The sequence below is a fragment of the Hermetia illucens genome, chromosome 1 (assembly GCF_905115235.1).
Source record: "Hermetia illucens chromosome 1, iHerIll2.2.curated.20191125, whole genome shotgun sequence".
Classification (NCBI taxonomy): domain Eukaryota; kingdom Metazoa; phylum Arthropoda; class Insecta; order Diptera; family Stratiomyidae; genus Hermetia; species Hermetia illucens.
Window position 1 is genome coordinate 10,287,890 of NC_051849.1, and position 20,540 is coordinate 10,308,429.

Below are 20,540 nucleotides of genomic sequence, written 5' to 3' on the forward strand. Positions count from 1 at the left end.
GCCCTCACTGAGAATTGAATTCCCGTCATCTAAGTTTTCTGTTGTTTTTTTTTTTTAAAGTTTAAGTCTTTATGATTGACTACCACGTCCTTGGTTTATCAGGAAAAATAAATCGATCCTATAAGAATTCCTTTTATTGGAGGTGTATCTTATGAAAGCCGATAGTCACCTAGTATATACAGTATACCGTCCGGGGACCGCCTAACAGCCGATCAACCGATCAGTCCTTGTAAAAGTGGGTCTATCTTGGCATTAGCTTTTATTACCGGCTAACTTCAGCTTTGTCACCTCCCTTGGGGACCCCCCTTATTAAGCTTCCCCATCTCAGCAAGGAAGTTAATACCAGAAAGAGCAGACTGCCCAAACTTCAACTCCTACAAAACAATTTAAAAGCCATGTCTGAATTTTTGCTAATACGCACCATCAAGCCTATCAAGGCAAAGACCATGCGGCAAAGACTACTTAGAAATAGATACTCTATATTATACTGATTTAAAATCAAGATTCGTAAGCTAGAGGGCTGAATCCGTGGGGGAATCCTCACCCTATGCACCTGTCAGCTCCGTGGTTGCCTCTCCGGTATCAACTTTGTCCCAGCAACTTGTAGGAGCTCAGCTGAGTATCCCTCCGACGACCTAACTTAATAATATGACGGAAATGTTAAAGATGTAAATTTTAAATTGTCAGAAAAAAATCAAAACCCTATTGTAACTTATTAACAACCCCTAAATAGCGTTATTTTTAGCTAGCTTTTATCTGAGAAAGGCGGGAAGTAGTCGCCATGTCTCCGGACAAGGAGGCTTTGCCAGAGGCTCAAGGGAAAGCCCGATAGCGACGGTCGAGAGAAAGCACAGAGGCAACTGCGTGGTCGCCTAAAAGAAGCCATTCGGAGAAGCAAAAAGGACTGCTTCAAACAGCTGTGCAACCATGCCGATATAAATCCTTGGGGCGAGGCCTACAGAGTGATAATGAAAAGGCTGCGGAGATCACCTCAGGTGACCTGTACGCGCCTCCTGAAACAGATTGTTACCACTCTGTTCCCTCACGACGCAAATAGGGGAAGGCAAACTCGTTGTCCAGCTAAATGAAGGCATAATTTCTCCAGTAACTGTGGAAAGCTGCTGTTGTAGGATCGGTGACAACAAAGTCCCAGGTTTGGATGGTATCTCCAACCGAGCTTTGAAACTGCCAGTGAAGACTTGGTCCGACCTTTTTGCCATCGCCTTCGAAGTGTGCCTAAAAGAAGAAATATTCCCTGTCCTGTAGAAAGAGCAAAAGTTGGTGTTGCTTGCGAAACCTGGAAACCCTGGAAATCAAATTATTTAGGAACACAGAGAAAGTTTCTTCTCCACAAAAAAAACATTTTTTTTTCAGGATTTGGGCAGTGAAAATTTCTTATCCAGAGCATGGATTTTTAAAAAGAAGAAGAAAAAATTTTGACTGACGGTTTTGTCCAGGCCAGAGGCAACTCATCAGACGCTGCCTCACCTCTACACTGGGAGCAGCGTGACCGAAAGTGGCGACAGGTAGTAATCGCTCCATTTATATCGCAAACACGACAAGTTCAAACCTAGACCAGACCGAAGTGAATTTTGTTTTTTCGTCAGTCAAAATTTTTTCTTCTTCTTTTTGAACTTAGGCGTTTAACCCAGAAAGAGGAGTCCGTGGACCAGAAGAGAGGAAGTAAGTCGCTCCCCAAGTGGTCTGGCACGTCATCAAGTAGATGCGGACTCAGGACTACCAGCATCCCCACAAAAATAAATTTTTAGTTTTGCAAAATCCTAGCGGCTCACTAATAGGACACCAATTGGCGACTCGTAAGTTAATACCTCAAATTTAGACTATCCCAGCTTTGGTTAGATAGACTGGACTGGCACTCTAATAACTTAGGCCTCCTCCTGAACTATCATAATATTTTCTAAGGAAAGTCTAACGCTTTGAAATGTTTCTTCTTTCTTTTGTCTTCACAGCTATTTGCGTTTCTACAACTAGGAGCAGAGTCCCCCACCTCATTCACATCTCTTACTATCATAACCGCCATGGAAGTTCCATCGGTTAGGCTGCAAATGAAGGCATAGCCGTTGTCTGTGAAACCTTTGATGCCGTTCAGGTAGTCGATTTAGGTCCGGCAGAGGACGGCTGCAACCCTTATTCGCATATATCTCAGACGATGCTTTTCGGCCTACCTTTCTACAACCCAACAGTTGTGGTTTTCGTAGAATCAGTTTGCTCGAAGACGATTTGTCCAAAAGCGTTCTTTGCAAGTCTAGGCTCGTTGAGCTCAGAATTGCCTCCTCACGAAGGGTTGACTACAATGGCTTTAGTTTCACCGGAAAAAGTAGGTCGATCTTGACAGCGCCCCTTCTTCCAGGACAAGACTACTGAAAACTGATGATCGGCTAGTATCTAAAGTCCAACGTTTTCGGCCACAACTTAACCCCATCCAACCCTTCGAAAGTGGTTATATTTTGCCTTTGACTTTGACAAGGTTTAGCACCCATTCTAAGCTTCCTCATCTCACCAAGGTAGGTATTCACCGAAAGGGCAGACTCTCCCAACTTCAACTTATTCAAAGCACTTAAGGAGGCATGTACGAATTCGTGCCGATGCGTAAAGTCATCTTCCTTTTAAACCGAATATTTAAAAATAGATACTTTCTGCAGTACTCCTTAATTCATAACTTCAAAGCTTGGGTCTGTGCAGAAATTCTCACCTTGTGCACTAATCAGCTACATAGTCGCCTTTGGTGTCGGGCTGGACCTAGGTGCGAATCAAAAGCCAGAGGGGTATCTTTGCAGCATGAAGGGATTGTCAAATTTAGCGATATTTTTCCTAATAAAGCAACCATCCTTGCCACCAATGTCCTAGAGGCTCACCATTTCAATTTCTATAGGCTTACAAATGAAAATTTTCAACTCCCAATAAAATAACCAAAACCAATGTTGTCCTGACGCTCTCTATGGTTCTGGTTGCACCAATCGTGGAAAAGTTGCGAGAGAGGCGTCTTCGATGATATGGTCACGCAATTCGTGCGAACGAGAATTCACTTGCCAAGATTGGTCTGAACATCGAAGTCGATGGTAAACGACCAAAAGGCGGTGGCTTGATACGCTGGATAGGGATTTAAAAGCCTCGAGATTGCACCCGGATCAGGCATTCGATAGAGCCAAATGGCGAAACCGATCACGACGAGCCAATCCCGCTTGTGAACGGGACAAAGGCTGAAGAAGAAGAAGAATTGGGTATGTGTGTATCCGAGCACTCAGTCTGTAGTCGTCCATTAAACTCGACGTCCTGCTGACCAGAATACCATAGATTGGCACAATTTCCGCTAGTGAATATGATGCTACCCTCTGCACCTGAAGTACATCAGCAAAACAAATCTGACATCCGATGCGTCCATAGACGAGGCATTCATATAGGAAGTGTTCTCTAGATTTCACCTCTTCCTAACAGGATGGACGCATATCATCTTGGATAATTCCGATTCTAAACCTATGTCTAGTAGGCTGCACGAAACATCTGCAGATCGTCATGCTTTTCGACAGGGCAAACTTTGCGGTATATCCCTCGTTATCTTATAATAGGTAGACCTCTGCTCCAGAACCTTTTTCTGTTTTTTGAGCCGCCATTGTAGTAGTTAGCTGAGTCTAGCATGCATTTTTCTGGTCTGTCCCACTTTTCCCCACACTAGAGGTTAAAGTTATGTCTCTCCGATCCTTAGTTACATTCCAAAAGCTGCATTCGCTTCTCCCAATATCTCTTCCAATGCTGTTGTGCACCACGCATAGTCCGTAGTCATTAGAGCTCGTCTCATCTTTACCCATATGCCTGCTTCAAATATATAAATATACGGATGCCTGGGGGTTATAGCGCGTCGCCTCACTTGCGCGACATCACTCGCAGTTGCGTGAAGTGCACTTCCACTCTCTGAGAGAGGTCTCATATTTCAAAGATTTCTGTAGGGTGGAAGGAGCAGATCAGCGGTAACTGCAAATGCAGCGAAAAATAACTCTACCGGGAGACCGTCAAGCCCAGCGGCCTCCGTTTGATTGCATTGATGGCCGAAATGATTTCTCTCCTGCTTGGGGGAACAGTGCGTATTCGCAATTTGGATCCTGGTGAAGTGTTCTTCCCACCTATTCAGTCACGCCCGCCATGACTCGCAGCGGTCAGTTCATCGATACGCTTTCACGACTTCGCAGTCAACCAGATCTTATGAGACCCTTCGGCCGACGACCTGTGCAGTACCCGAGAAAAGAGCATTTTTAATGGCGGCCCAATGCTTATCGATATTCTCGGGCGTATTACTCAGTAGATGTGTAACTCGATCAACAAGGTAGCTCTCTTACTATTGAGCGACAATGGGGTCGTACAAGCGGACAATATTGAAATTAGGAGGTCGCAGCTCCCCAACAGTGTGCAAGTTGAACAAATCCATGAACCTCCCACCATTACTGTTACGGTGTTGTGGCAAGATATTGTCAGATCCCGGCTAGGCATTCAGATCCTCCATCACGATCACAATGTCATATTTAGGAAGCTTCCCCTGAATTGCGTTTAATTGCTGGTAGAAAGCATCCTCTCCACAACATTGAAAGTCTCCTTTGGTATGTAGCATTGTATAATTGTGATGATCCTTAAGCTGGACCGGAATCTTGCAGTATGTCAGAAACCGCTCCCGGGTCGAGAGATTGTGTCTGCAAATAGCCGTTAAAGGCAACCCGACACCGGATTCGCGTCTGCTAGCACCTGGCTTTCCAGAATACAAAAGCACATTGCCACAAGAGAGAGAAGAGTATTCTCCAGGGCCCCACCATCTTACTTCACCTAGGTCCAGAATGTTCAGCTTATATCGTTGGAATTCCCGTTCAAGTTGGGGAAAGCGAGTATTCTGACGACCTCCGCTGGTATTGACGAGGAACATGAGCAAATTCCGGGAACCGATCATAGTCCATTTTCGATAGCTAAAGGTCGTAGCCGTGAGGTCAGCCGCTATCCGAGGCGTTGTTAACGTTTGGGTAGCAATATAGTTTCAAAATGTGCATGGCTGCTAGCCCACACATTTCTATCCCTTTCAGTCATCTCTTACGACAAGCACGAAAGACTTGGAATGTATTCTTAAGCCCCACCTCAGGATGACGACGTCATCTGCATAATTTTGGTTATGTTGACTCCCCTTGCAGTTCCTATAGTGGTGAGTCGATCAACATACTCCATAGAATTAGCAATAGTGCAACCCTTTGGGGGCCTTCTATTGTTTTTGTCGCCAGGCTACCATCTATCGCTGTCGAATCTGTTAATGACATGAGTCGCTGTTCGCTTGGTTTTTTTAGGGCTTGAAAAATGGTTTTGATTGGGTTTGTATGTGATAACTTTTAGTTATACATACACATATACACATACTCCTAAGTGACAAGTAATATTTGTTCTATCTCTTGACGTGCCAGCAACAATTTAAACTTCATCAGAAATCGCTGTCCACCTGCATAAGTTGAACCAAGAGCGCAGGCAAGTTTCAACCGGATGTGCGAAAAGGTGTAAGTCAGAGTTTGGATTGCTGATGTAAAATTCTTGAAAGAATCTCGAAAGGCAGAGAGACAATGAATCAGTTGGTAACAAGAGAATCGAAGATCACATGTTGATGAAAGATAACGCTGGCGTCATACTGAACAGCGAAGGACCGATTAACATTCACGATCAACAAGCTAGTGAGATGCCGGATTCGGACGACGCACTTGGCAGAAGTAATTCTGATCCGGGGTGTTAAGATGTTAGGTTTTTAGTTACTTATTCCCCTCCCTGCCTGTTGGCAGTTTAGCTCCTTTTGGGAAAAAAAATTCGGTGGTATTACCTCGCCTCGAGACTACACGTCTCTATTAGAGTAGTTTACCCCGTCCTGACAGGGAGATAGTATTTGAGAACCAAGAAACTCGGCCCTCATCTCGTCGAATTGGTAGCATTCGGGTTAGCCCCAGCACGTACCGTCCGGCTCTACATATTTTTCCGCGCAGTCGGTGTGTGTGACTGGTATATTTTTGTTAGAGGAGTTTGGTTGGTTGACAGCCTTGGTAACCGCATTGGTGCCAAGGCGATGCAATGCGTACACTCATTACAACAACTTGCGATTCTAATGCTAGGAAAAAAATAAAATAGGACTATTTCAACTTCCTTGTGAGTTGGGGCTAAAGAATACATTCAAAGTTTTCCCTGCTTGTGATAAGAGGCGACCTTAAAGGACAGAAATTTATGGGCTAGCATCCTGCATATTTTGAAACTTTATTGCTACCCAAGGACCAACAACGTCTCAGATAAGGACTGACCCCACGGCTACGAGCTTTAGCTATCGAAAACCTACTTTCCACTTGCGAGAAATATACACCCCGCAAAAGTTATCAACCTCTAACCAAACAACACCCGTCCTCCAGCAAGTCACGATCACAATTTTCCCCTTTCCCCCCCTTTTGTTTGTAAAGCTTATCTAGTTTCTGCATGTTGTAATTTTTACGCAGCTACTGTATTATATTTGAATACTGGCGCTTCCCACCGTTGCGTCAGCCATTCAAGTTGGCTGTCATATTATTGCTGTCATTCGTCATTTATTTCAATAATTCTAACTTCGTTGTTTTGCTCTGTTGACTTTTGCATTAAACTAAATGACTCAAAATGTAATCGTGTACCCCACACCACACACTATTATTTGGCCCTTCATTCATTCATTCATTCTAAACATCCTCTATCGCTATTTTATGGTTTATCCATCTTTTCACAATTATAATTGTCTCACCATTAGAGTTGTACACGCAAAGTCGATCGGTCGACTGTCTTTTGTTTCTCTCTTCATCTCATTCAACTTTTATTTCTTTAATATTTCAAATGACAAGTCTCATCGTTCATGTTATTCTTATTGTATGTGGACCAAGCCCATCTTGCTTTGATTTTTCATATACAATGGCCGGCACGCTCTCCCGATCTGCCCCTTGTGATTTTTTTCTATGGGGTCTTTTGAAATCCCGTGTTTATGTGAACCGTCCAAGAACCCTACAAGATTTGAAGACCAACATCCAAGAAGAAATTGCCAACATAACACCTGCTATGCTAACAAGAATCGTGACAAACGCCAGAAATCGGTTTACGCAATGTATGGAGAATGGGGGACGTCACCTAACAGATTTGATCTTCAAAACAATGTAAATAAAAACTTTAGACATGTACCTACATTATAAAAAATAAATAAATATTTTCGGATGCATACAATAGTTTTTATTGAGTTTTGAAAAAAGGAAGTTATGCTGCTGCAGCCTGTACAACCGATTCCGCTTGTGAACAGGGCAAAGGCTGAAGAAAAAGGAAAAGAGGAGTTGTTGTCTGGATCTTTTCTTCTAAAAAATAAATATAATTGGAATAGAAGTAATGAAAACTTGTTGTTTCTTTTCCGTTGGTGTAGGTATTTTATTCTTGCAAATACCGATATTTCGGGAACCACTTGTTCAAACAAGAAAACTTGTTTGCACTGATGAAGGGAACAAGTGGTTCCCGAAATATCGGTATTTGCAAGAATAAAATACCTACACCAACGGAAAAGAAACCACAAGTTTTCATTACTTCTATTAATTAATCATTGGAAACACCGCATAATTTCACTCTGATAATTGGAATACTCCATTAATGTTCATTATTGGCTGAGATAAAATAATTATTGGTTTGAATGAGCCAATAAAAAGGAAAATATCTTCAAATCCTATACATGCAAAAGGGGGGGTGTAACATTTTTTTTCATCAAATATAGTCATGTCGGTTATCAAATTAAAGGTCTCGGCTAGTAAGCCGGTCTTAGTTTTAACATTTGTTGGAAAGGTGAGGAGTGCGGGGGGTTGAAACTGATTATTTCTTTAAGGGGGCCATTCTCAGAAACTACCAAACCGAAAAATCTGAAAAAAATCAGGGGGCTGCCACTATATGGTGCCTGGGCTCCGAAATACCTTCCATACCGATACCCCTTCAAATAAAGTAAATAATAGTATATTACTATAATTTTTAGTAATTGGCTGCAAGACCCCCCTTAAGTTCATCCTAGCACCACGAAATTTTGGAGTGATTGTAGGCTGTAATATAGAGCATAATCTTGACAAGTTTGATGGAAATCGTACTATTATTAACAAAGTTATAATACGTCAAAGTTGTTGCTGCTGTGCAAATTCAAGATTATGAATGCCAATACCACCCGAAAGTGGATACTCTCACATAATATATACATAAATTACGTGCTACGTACTAAGAAGTACACAAAACCTTTCGTACCTGAAGCGTTCATCTTCCAGTTGCCCGACTTGTTTTAAACTTTCCTCGGGTCTAATAGGGGAGCGCTCTGCGTCTTATAACACACGTAACGCAGATATTTTCAACGTGCCCTTCGCAGAGCTCCAAGCCTACTTACATTCCCCGATTCCTAGGCTTTGCCGAAGTTACCACGCACTACAGCTTGGTCCTTTTAACTCTTCTTTTCTTTAAATAGTTTTGAGTATAGGATATGATTATTGCTTTCTCCTCCTCCTGAGGACAATGAGCAATTGGAATTTACCATGTTTGTTGACCGTTAAATAAATAAATACATATTTCAGCAACATTTATAAAATAAGAAAAGAAAAAATTTTGACTCACGGTTTCGTCTAGGGCAGAGGCAACTCATCAGACGCTACCTCACCTCTCCGAACGGATTTGAGGTCTGGCTATTCCGTTGGCCACTTCAACACCTCCACCCTATTGTCCTGGAACAACTTCTCTGCTTTTCTGCTCGTGGGGTTTGGGTCGTTGTCTTCCTCAAAGACCCATTTTATCAGTGTTTCGTCACTGGAGTAAGGCAGCATGATGTCTTCCAGTACATATATGCACATAAACATTTTGGTCCATCGTTGATTTCATCCAATGTATTTAGCCTACACCGTAGAATGAAAAGCAAGTCCACACCATAATGCTCGAACCACCGTCCTTAAGTGTTTTTACAGTATATTTGGGGTTAAAGACGGAATGAAGCAAGCGTCTTACGTAGCTACGGGACCCTTTGCTACCTTAAAAAACAATCTGGGACTCATCAGACTATAAAATGTTTCTGCATTTTTCGGTTTTCCAGCTCAAATTGGTTTTGGCGAACTGTTAAGGGGGTCATCCCGTGTGTCGGATTCGCGGAATCGAATTTTTTTTCTTGGCATTAATTGTATCTAGATATAGTGTAGAATATTTGGGTAAAGTGATTTTTTGATATTTGGAGTCGTTCGGAAATTATAGTGTTAAACACGTGATAAGTCACATACTAGATTTATGTCGATCGCCGTAATAAAGTTCGTATTTATCGATCCGAATGACGTTCAAATGACTTCGCTAAAAGGACAAGAATTGAAGCCGAGACCGTACATGCGTTTCTTCAAGAAACTTAAGATTGATGGACTAGATATAGCAGATTAATGGTCAGTTAAGGTTTGATGGCTAAAAGTCGCATTCTACTTTTTAAATGCGTTTTTCTCGAAACCGCATATTAAAAATCGTCCAACTAATCTATCCAACGAAATTCTTTGAAATTTTCACGACTTATTCAGAACGGTCCGCAAACTAGGATAATTGCGATTCATTCAGTAGTTTTTTTTTGATTCATTGAACAAGCCGTAAAAAACGCCAAAACTAAAAAAAAAGTTTAACACGACACCAAAAATTTAGTTTTTAATACATTTTAATAATCCTGGTTTGCGGACTGTAGTTAAGTCTGTACGTTAAAATGCCGTTTACTTTTTTTTTTTTTAAGATGATCACAGCGCCCTCTAGCGTGGCTGCAGAAAAAAACACCTTTTTTTAGAGATGGGTGTATAAATTGCTCCGTATTTCAATAATGAACTATGTGATCGGGCTGGAAAAATTACTATGCACGCTCAAGATATTCATAAATCTATGGTGAAAAATTCGTATTTGCATCTTTCTCCAGTTCTTCACAAAAAATTTCTAAAAAAAAAGCCAAAAAACGGCCTTCACACGGGATGACCCCCTTAACGTGCTGTTTGCCTTTTACTGAGCAGAGGAACTTTTCACGGACTTCAAGCCTTCAAATTAACATCTGGCGAACAATTGGAACCATAGCTGTCACATTACGTTCGTCTTTTAGCTGGGTTGCTGTCATGAAACACTTCCTCTTGCTGCAACGGGCTAACCGCCTCACTAGCAAAAGGGACATTGCACTTCCTACCTTGAGTTTCAGGCTTACTTTCGAATTTAAGTGCATTTGCAATCATTTTCATGGAACACTGCAATGGACGCTTGATTTCCTGATACTTTTTTCCTTCATTATTCATGTCTTTTTTTTTTATAATTTCCCTTTTCTCCGGAATACAGTGGGACGAGGAACCCACTATTGTAATAATAACAACACTTTTTGATTCAAAACTAATCAAAATCAATTAAACATTCTTACTTTTCCATTGAATATATTTTTTTTTAACGAAATATAAATTTAAACCGTAGAAAACCCTTAGAATTCTATTTTCCTCGCCCGGTAAATCGAAGGTCTTCATTTTTTTTTTTCAGCCTTTGTCCCGTTCACAAGAGTGGTCTGCTCGTCGGGATCGGTTTCGCCATTTGGCTCTATCGAATGCCTGATCTGGGGCTTTTAAATCCCCATTCAGCGTATCAGGCAACCGTTGTTTCCGCCTGCCTTTTGGTCGTTTACCATACACCAATCTTGTCAAGTGGATTCTCGGTAGCACGAATTGCGTGACTATATACCACGAAGACGCCTCTCCCACAATTTTTCCAGATCGGTGCAACCCCATAACGATCGCGAATATCCTCATTTCGGATGTGATCAAAACGTGTCACGTCACTAGTCCAACGCAACATCTTCGTCTCCATTACCGCAAGACGCCGTTCATTGTCATTTATAGTTGGCCAACACTCAGAACCATAAAGGGCGACAGGACGGACGACATTGCGGCAAATTTTAGATTTGAGACTAAAGAAAATACGGTGAACTCGGTGCTTAGTTGCTTTTCTGCAACGATTTCCCGGTAAAAAATATCCCAAAATTCTATTTTCTAATGATTTGTTTATGCTTCATCTCCAGGTCCTCTGTTGACTGCGGTTATTGCGGCATCCATTTCCCTCTTATAGGTGTCGCGGAGGGCTGTGTTATGCATGGCCTTAGTGTTAACTCCCACCTGATTGTCAGAGGGGATTCTAGGTGGTGTTGTTATTCGAGCTCGGAACGCCATGCCAACAAGATAGTGATCCGAGTCTATATTGGCCCCCCTATATGTTCTAACATTCATCAAGGCTGAGAGGTAGCGGCGTTCGATCAACACGTGGTCAATTTGGTTGAAAGTGGACCCGTCTGGAGAGGCCCATGTATATTTGAGGACCGCTTTCCGCGCAAACCAGGTACTTCCAACAACCATTTCATGTGACACTGCTAATTGAATAATCCGCAGTCCGTTATCATTTGTATTTTGGTGTAAGCTATGAGAGCCAACGTATCGCCTGAATACGGGCTCCTTCCCTGCTTGGCTGTTAAAATCCCCAATTATGATTTGGATATCATGTCTGGGACAGGCTTCGAGAGTTTGTTCTACTGCCTCGTAAAACGTACCCTTCTCCGACTCTGCAGTCTCCTCTGTAGGGGCGTGAACGTTTATGAGGCTTATATTTCTAAACTTGCCTCGCATGCGCAGAGTGCATAGCCTTTCACTTAGTTTTCGAAGCCGATAACAGCAGGTTTCATTTTTTGGCTGACTAAGAAACCTACTCCGAGCACATGGTTTACTAGATGGCCACTATAATATATGGTGTAGCGGCTCTTCTCCACGAAACTGGTCCCTGTCCAACGCATCTCTTGTAACGCTGTTACATCAGCCCTATATTGGGACAGGGTATCGGTTAGCTGCTCAGCAGCTTCATCTCTATACAGGGAGCGCACATTCCATGAGAAAATGCGCAAATCGTTATACCTTTGTCGTTGCCGAGTTCGTCGTTGTGTAATACGTCCAGTCCGAGGCTCCTGTTGTCGCTTCGTAACAAGTTGTTTTCCGTGTAGGGTTGTCAGTCCTGCCCAACCCCCAACCTGGAGGACCAGAGGGTACAATTTGTCCCGTTTTTAGGCACGCAAGTGTCGCCTTCATCCTTCTCCGTCTGCAGCTTGTCATTAAGAAAGAGCTCCCAGCGGTCACCACGTGGAGGTGGAGATAGGGTTTGGTAGAAGAGATACAATGGCTGAAGAGATACAATGCAAAGCTCTAAACCAGCACCTACAATCGCTAACGGATGAGATACACCGTGAAATTTAATCTATTCAATTTCTTCAAATCCGACTACGACGAGGACTGTTAGGAAATTTCTTAACTAAGATCTTTGAAGTAAACGACGAAGTCTATCACGAAATCGATCATCTATCCGACCACCAGGCCTACATACGCCAAGCCGTTAAGAAGCAAGGAAAGTTGATGTTAAAAGCAACGAAGACCCTAGACAGCACGAATCAGCGCATCGCAGACCAACTGTCGCACTTTGACCCTCAATTAAAGGATAGCCTCGTGAAAATTGAGAACTTCAACCGTTGGCGTAATTATGTAGATCGCACTAAGATGTGGAAGAAGTGCAAGGAGTTATCTAGAAAAGATTCAAGGCAAATACAGTTTCCTCCAGAAAATAATACTAGACCAAAGCAACCTCTGGAAATGTGCTACAGTGCTGACCAATAAGATTTAATTAAGGTTCGTTCGTTATTAGCAAATTTCATGAGTGAATTCGGGGGGTAAATTATGACTCTAAAAAATATTTTGAGATTACCAAAGAGGACTTCAGGACTAGCTTACTTGTAAAGGAAAAAACGTACATGGTCGAATTGCGAACGCTGGAGGAATTGTTCAACTGACATCAGACTGCTTTTTATCTACGTCAAAAGTTCTACTAATGCCAGAAAATACCAATATCACTTCGAGACTAAACGTCTATTTCAAGCCGGTCTTGGCAAATTTCAGCTTGTCATCGCCCTACGTTATCATCATCATCATCATCAACGGCGCAACAACCGGTATCCGGTCTAGGCCTGCCTTAATAAGGAACTCCAAACATCCCGGTTTTGCGCCGAGGTCCACCAATTCGATATCCCTAAAAGCTGTCTGGCGTCCTGGCCTACGCCATCGCTCCATCTTAGGCAGGGTCTGCCTCGTCTTATTTTTCTACCATAGATATTGTCCTTATAGACTTTCCGGGTGGGATCATCCTCATCCATACAGATTAAGTGACCCGCCCACTGTAACCTATTGAGCCGGATTTTATCCACAACCGTCATTTCGTCATTGTGTAGGCTACGGAATCGTCCATCCTCATGTAGGGGAACGACTTTGCAATCAGTGACAGTGGTAAAATGTTGGCGTCTTATGAGAATATAGTCGATTTGCGTTTTATTGTTCCCACTATAAAATGTGGGAAGATGAGACAATCGTTTGATGAACCATGTATTCATAAGTACAAGGTCATGGGTGTCCGCAAAATCGATTATACGCTCACCACCCTCATTGCGCGCTCCGAACCCCTTTCCCCCATGGCACCTGTTACCGTCTGCCTTTTCACCCACATGACCATTAAGGTCGCCGGCAATGATTATGTAATCGTCAGCAGGCACGTGACAAGTCTTTTCATCGAGAAGTTGCCAGAAGGCATCTTTCTCGGCATCAGGTCGACTTGTCTGTGGTGCATACGCGGTGAAGAAGTGAATAATGCGATCAGCTGATATAATGGTGAGCTTCATCAGCCGATCATCAAATCCTTCGACTTCTTTAATGGCATCACGGAAACCCTCTGAGATGGCAATGCCAACACCATATTGAGTGTGTGGGTTACCAAAATAGAGAAGTTTGTAGCTATTTTTACCGCGTTCGCGTTCAATGTCGCAGCTTTTGGCACCAGACCATCGGGTTTCTTGCAGAGCGCAGATGTCAATGCATCTTTTCCGAAGGGCTCTTGCGAGTTCCTCGGTCTTTCCAGTTAGGGTACCAACATTTAGCGTGCAGACACGTATTTGTTTTGTTCATTGTGTGCGGACTAACTTGCTTACGTCCTGACGCCGTCCATGCGTCAAGAACCCTTTCCCATTTCTCGACAGGACCGGGACCTGTCCTGCCGCGTCGACTGAGGTGGACGCCCTAGCATTTCTCCGAGGCTTGTGACTCAATCCGATCATCATGTTTGTAACGACATTCTATGCATTTTCTTGGTCGACCTGTCGCGGGGCTTGTCACCAAGAGAGATCAGGTAGGATTTAGCATAGTAGAATAACTCCAACTATACTCTATTTATCTCTTTCCCTGATCTCAGCATTTTATTTTTGTTTTACTGTGGATAGTACAGAGTACGTTGCCTCAAACACTCCTCCTTTACCTGGGCTTGGGACCAGCATACTAATATTCATTGCAATATTACAAGTAAAATTAACGTCAAGTCTACACTGCTATTTTTTTTCGCAAATGTAAAGGAAGAGATTACCGCCTGTCGCCACTTTCGGTCACGCTGCTCCCAGGGCAAAGGTGATGATGATATAATGCTTGACATGAAAGTCAGACAAACATGGCGTAGGAAACTCAAACTGATTTTCCACAAATACGGAAATAAAATTAATGCTGAGCATTGCTTTCCTGGACCTTATAAAAGATACATATTTCATTCAATTTTTTATATATATTTCCAATTGATATCTATGTATATATCGGGTCTTCTCATTTCTCTGCATTCATTCATATTAATAGTCTCCCATTTAATTACCTTTCCATTTACACTTCTAACGAATTTAAAAGTCATTACTCTTTTATAGAGCCACACCTAACATTACTTACAATGAAGAGCCTTTTTCTCGGCTAGGGTATTGTCTACCTGATTTCCATAGTAAAAAAAACAGGTACAAGGTCCTTAATGAACGTCTATTCCAGACATGTGATTACTGAAATAATCTACTTTTAAAGGATAGATAAATAAACCTCAACTAATAATTGATCAATAAAGTTGCCAGGATAGGAATCATTAACATCAGCTTAATGAGGTCTGGAGATATTACCTTTCTGGGTAAATATTTAAATAAAGTCTGCTCTGATATACATAGTACCGGGCTTTTCTGCGTACACAAGCGCGGTTACTCTTTAAATCCTTGTTGAAGAATATTCTCCTCAGACTTCCAACTAATCCACAAATTTACCCAAATCTTTAAGCAAGCAATGAAAGGAAAATCAACCTTACACGTTACGCATTCCCAGCTCGTAACCAACAACCATGTTGAAATGTTCACCATCTAATGCAAAGCCAATAATAACAGCAACTTGTGTGGAAAAAAAACGCGAGAATGATTTGACTTCCAGGGTCCCGGAAGCTCCATGAAACCACCACCATCTTCTTGCCACTCACTCTCATATTTCTCAAGAACTACACCCGCATCTCCCGAGAAGGGAACACCAGGAGCAAGGGCCAACAACAGTAACAACAGCACAACTCCTAACCACCCCAAAATGCTATTATGAACAAAGTGCCGCTTCCTAAAACGAGCATAATATCCTTGCTTGATAGCAGAGATAAAATCCTATTATTAAACTCTCGCCTCCCACTCGCACCGACGGGAATCGCCGTCTGGGATAGAGAGAGACAGGCGACCCGTTCATTGCAATGAATACGAAATTTCCCTATGAATGCCGGAGACCATAAGTAATTACATGGCTCCATCTCTGTTCTACGTGGTCGAAAAAACCATCTTTTCTTTCGTTTCCGCACCCATCAGCCGCCTGTGCATTATCACACTCTAAACCACGCCCCTCGGGTATATCCCATTGAATCGATTCTACTGTTCTCCATTTTCTCTCCGGCGACCTGTGTATTCCGCTGAATGGAATTCCTCCGAATTGGTTGCTAAGCAATAAATATTTTATGAGCCATCCCGTTATGCACGTTGACTCCTCCTCCGAGAGACTGAGTATAAAATGAAATGTTGATGGGAGATGTCTTCACTTTGAGTTCGTTGTTCGTTTGTTTCGTGTCGTCGGTTGGAATTATCCTGTCGCAAGGTCCTAATCGGAAATCAAGTGAGCGACGGCCCCTGTGTAGTTGATCCTTTCTTTGACTCTGAGTACTGTTGTACTGTGTTGTGTTGCAAAACTTGAGTGACTTTGAATAGATAAACATTCAGAAAAGATAAACTTTGAATTGGATTCGTGAAGTGTCGTGTGAAAGATAACATTTCAAGATGCAAGGATTTCGCAATTACGGAATTGATGGACACATGCAAGGACGAGATCAGCAGCAAATCGTTGTGGATTTACTTCCTTCGCAATACACGAAGCCTGCAACGCCACCACTATCGCCTCAAGGTAAGCTATCACCACGTGCTTTTGCATTGTTTCCGTTAAACGCACTATTGGGGGCGTTCACTTGAGATTTCTTCAGAGGACTTACTTTACCTTTGCGATTCCTCTTTTTTGATCTTCGTATCTAACCCACGACTTTTCGTTCTTCTCCGCAGAATGTTCGAGCCCGCAATCTGGCGATGTGAAAGGGAATGGTCAGATCCCTGCCGATCCAGCGGTCCGGCGATACAGAACTGCCTTCACACGGGACCAGTTATCCCGCCTAGAGAAGGAATTCTACAAAGAAAACTATGTTTCGCGGCCAAGGAGATGTGAACTGGCAGCACAGCTCAACTTACCAGAGTCCACAATCAAGGTGAGTTCTAATTAACGTCCTGACACCCTTTGAGCTTGTACTCATGAACGTTTTTTTTTCTCTTGGACAGGTTTGGTTCCAAAACCGTCGCATGAAGGACAAACGGCAAAGGATTGCTGTAGCGTGGCCCTACGCTGCCGTTTATTCAGACCCTGCATTTGCAGCATCGATCCTTCAGGCAGCCGCCAATAGTGTGGGAATGCCATATGGCTACCCTCCTAACCCAATGATGCCTCCGGTCATGCCAACCCAGATCCCAGCCGCAACTCAACAATTCGGCTATGGATATCGATATTCACCGTACCATCTACCCCAGCGCACGGCTCCAATGCCAATTCCAGCTTCGGCGGCGGCAGCTGCTGCGGCCGCGGCCGCGGCTTCTTACCCTTCCATGCTAGCAGGTAGCATTCCTCATGGGTACCAGCCACTTACAGTTGCGAAGCCGCACACCCCACCACATGACCATCAGTCGTCCTCGTCGCCTCATTCAACACTCTCGCTGAGTCCTGTCGGCTCCGATCCCGGTTCGAAACTCTTCAGCGACAGTGGGAGTAGTCCTGTTCGATCATCATCACTTCAGCTGTCAGGACACCATCCCGGTTTATTGATGCCTGCGCCAACACAATCAATCCCGCAGACCACCCTTCTCCCGTCATCGCATGAGAAACCGAAGCTTTTCAAACCATACAAATGCGAAAGTTGAAGGGATTAATCCCTCCCCCATTTGTGGAGCGGCCGCTTGTGACCTCCAAAGCGGTCTCGGCAGTTAGGAGACGGAGGTGCTGTGATGTTACCAAAATTTAGTTTTAGAATTTTTTCTAATTTATTTTTGATTAATTTTTGTATTATAAATACCGCCTATAGTTGGATTACCGCATTGAAGACCTGAAAATCGCAAATTGTTGTAATTAATAGTTTTAAGGTGCAATCGTGGAAGCAAGCCGGGTTCGTTTGTATCAAACGCACCCCGGGCATTGCGACTTCAGTTGGAAATAAAAACCGGAGGCACTGGTGTCTCCCTGGATCACTATAAAATCGATTTTTTATTAGAATGCATTCTACCTTTCAGGGGACCCCCGTTACCTTACCTAGACTAAGTAGGTTTCCATCATTACCAGTCTGTGTCGGGTGCCTGAGTAATTATTAAAAATCAAATGGACAGGCAATGGTACTAGGAATCGCCTATGGGCGTTTACCGTAGGCTGAGACAGTTACTCCCCGCAATCATCTAAATTATTAGGAATCATTTACTGTCTAACGGCCCCAAACAGTCGAACTGTGGAAATTTAAAATAGATTTGCAGTTGGGTGGACGCCCCAAAGTTTTTGGGTTTTAGCAAAAAGAGGTATCAATGAAAATAATTGTGCTCATTATGCGTCGAAATCGGTGCCATTTAATCAATTTAATTATGCAATCAAGTGAAAATAGCTGATGTTTTGCATCTGATAACGGAGGAGACGCACGAGAGTGAGGCTTTGAAGTTCGAGATTCAAAATATGTGAGGAAGTTTCCCAACTAATCCTTTTAGATATAAGACAAGCAAATGGAAAATGAGACATCAAAAGCAGAGATTAGATTTTGTCTATGTTTGTAGCCATCTTCTTCCACTCTCCCCGCGGGACTCCAATTTGGTATTACGTCGCGGGGTTAGATCAGAATTATTTATTCTGCGCTCATGTTCTAATTGCTCGTGTTCGACTTCGGTCCATATCCCCTTGGCTTTCACCGTAAGTTCCATGATATTTTCAGGTGTAATCCCCGGTTGTAGCTTCTTATGTAGCCCTTTGGGTTTCGAATCTGGGGCAATGAAAAAATACGTGTTCTGCGTCCTCTGCAATATTTGGGCACTTTGGGCAATATGGCGAATCATCTAGACCAAATCGATACAGATATGCCTCCGTGCCCGCTCAAAAATTGAGTTAGGTCGATACCTACTTCGCCGTGGGGTCGCTCGATCCATTTCCGGATATCCCATATGATTTTGTGAGTTCAGCGGCCTTTTTCTGACTCGTCCCACTTCTCCTGCATTCCGCGACAGTTTCGGTCCGTGCGAACCGTCGCCGACGGGCAGTAGATTCCCCGGTGAGGTACGTTCGATCGTAAAGTCGTCGTATTTCTTTCGCTAGAATCTCAATCGGGACCATTCCTGCTATCACGCTAGCTGCTTCATTAGTTATTGTTCTGTAAGCGCAACATGTTTGGAGTACACTTATGCCTTACGCAGTTCCAATCTTTCTCTTATTTCCTATATTTTTCAGCGCATCTGCCCATACTGGAGCTGCATACAGTAGGATCGAACTGACCACCCTCGAGATAAGGAGTCGACGGCTCGGCCTTGGGCCAGACCCTTGTGGAACTCCGCATGTCGTTTGGTATGATTTCATTTCTTCGTCTGATTCGCAGCACAGAATCCTATCGATTAGGAAGTCAGCAACGATACGCACCAGGTACTTCGCCACGCCTAGCGGAATTCACATCAAGGGTAATCACTGCACAACATTTGCCTTCCTCAAGTGCGGTCTTAGCTGTGTTAGCTACTAGGACAAGTGCATCCTTTGTAGACCTCTCCTTTCGAAAACCGAACTGATTTTCAGAGAGACCGCTATCCTTTTCGGCAATTCGAATTAATCGGTTATAGATTGCTCGTTCGAATAGTTTGCCAGTATTATTTAAGAGGCATATCGGCCTGTTGGACGAAGCTCCACCCAAAGGGTTGTTTGGCTTGGGGACTAGAATTAACTTCTGCTTGTTCCATTGTGTAGGAAATGCTCCTTCTTTAAGGCATGTGGTGAACGCCTCGGCAAACATATTTGGAGCTATTTTGACTGCTGCCTTGAGAGCTTTATTGAGGATGCTATCCAAGCCACGTGCTTTATTTTCAACAATTTTATCCGCAGCTTCAAGGACCTCCTTTTCGCTTACCATGGGAACTTCGGCGGTGTCCATCTCGACAGTGGGAAGGTTAGCGGTACTCACATTCTGTGGGAAAAGATCCGTTACTATCTCATCAAGCAGAGTAGGGGAAGAGATCGGTAGGGAGCATTTGCCTTTAATTTTGATATTATGGTTTTATAGGTGCCACCCCAGGGGTTCGTGTTAGCTTCATTACACAGTCGCTTGAGGTGTTCGCTTTTACTTTTCATGATGGCCACATGTAATTTCTTCCGAGCGTTTTTATATTCTTCATGTAATTGCTCGTATCCAGATCGGTTTCTATTTCGCTGACTGCACCTTCTGGCCTAGAGATTTCAGAATTCCACCAAAAGTCCGGCACTCGCTTCTGTGATACAACATACCTTGGCATGGATGCGTCACTTCCTCATCGCAACTTTTCGCCAATCTGTAAAGCTTTATTTTCTGCGCTTCGTTCAAGCGCTCCATTTTGCTGCAGAACTTCTTCGAAAATTTCCTCGTCAAACTTATTAGCTGCCCACTTTTCAGCTCTCGTCCTTTCCTGCCTGATTTCAAAAATGGTATGTGTATATTCGTCACTTACATACCACTGCAGATCCTTAGCTAAAACATCGCTAACAAAAGTGACATCTATCACGGACCCTATTTCTCTCTTACGGAAAGTGTTCATGCATCCAGTGTTAGCAACTATAAGATTCAGACGAGAAAGAGCTTCGAGTAATATACGTCCTCTTGCGTTCGTTTCTCGGCTGCCCCATTCTTCAGCCCATGCGTTGAAATCTCCAGCCACTATCTTAGAGCTATGGTTGTGTGCATCTGTTGCTAGCCTCTCCACCAAAGAATGGAACTCCTCTGTCGTAAGGCTTGGGGCCGCATAACAGTTGTAAATAGAT

The 20,540-nt window shown here is 43.2% G+C and overlaps 1 protein-coding gene across 1 annotated transcript; it reads left to right on the plus strand.

The window, feature by feature from the left end:
* Nucleotides 1-16,016: 16,016 nt before the first annotated feature.
* LOC119661158 (segmentation protein even-skipped) lies at nucleotides 16,017-17,769 on the plus strand. Its single transcript, XM_038070374.1, has 3 exons — nucleotides 16,017-16,382; nucleotides 16,535-16,734; nucleotides 16,805-17,769. Exons 1-3 carry the CDS (start codon nucleotides 16,259-16,261, stop codon nucleotides 17,435-17,437), a joined length of 957 nt encoding a protein of 318 aa, XP_037926302.1. The 5' UTR covers nucleotides 16,017-16,258; the 3' UTR covers nucleotides 17,438-17,769.
* Nucleotides 17,770-20,540: the final 2,771 nt, after the last annotated feature.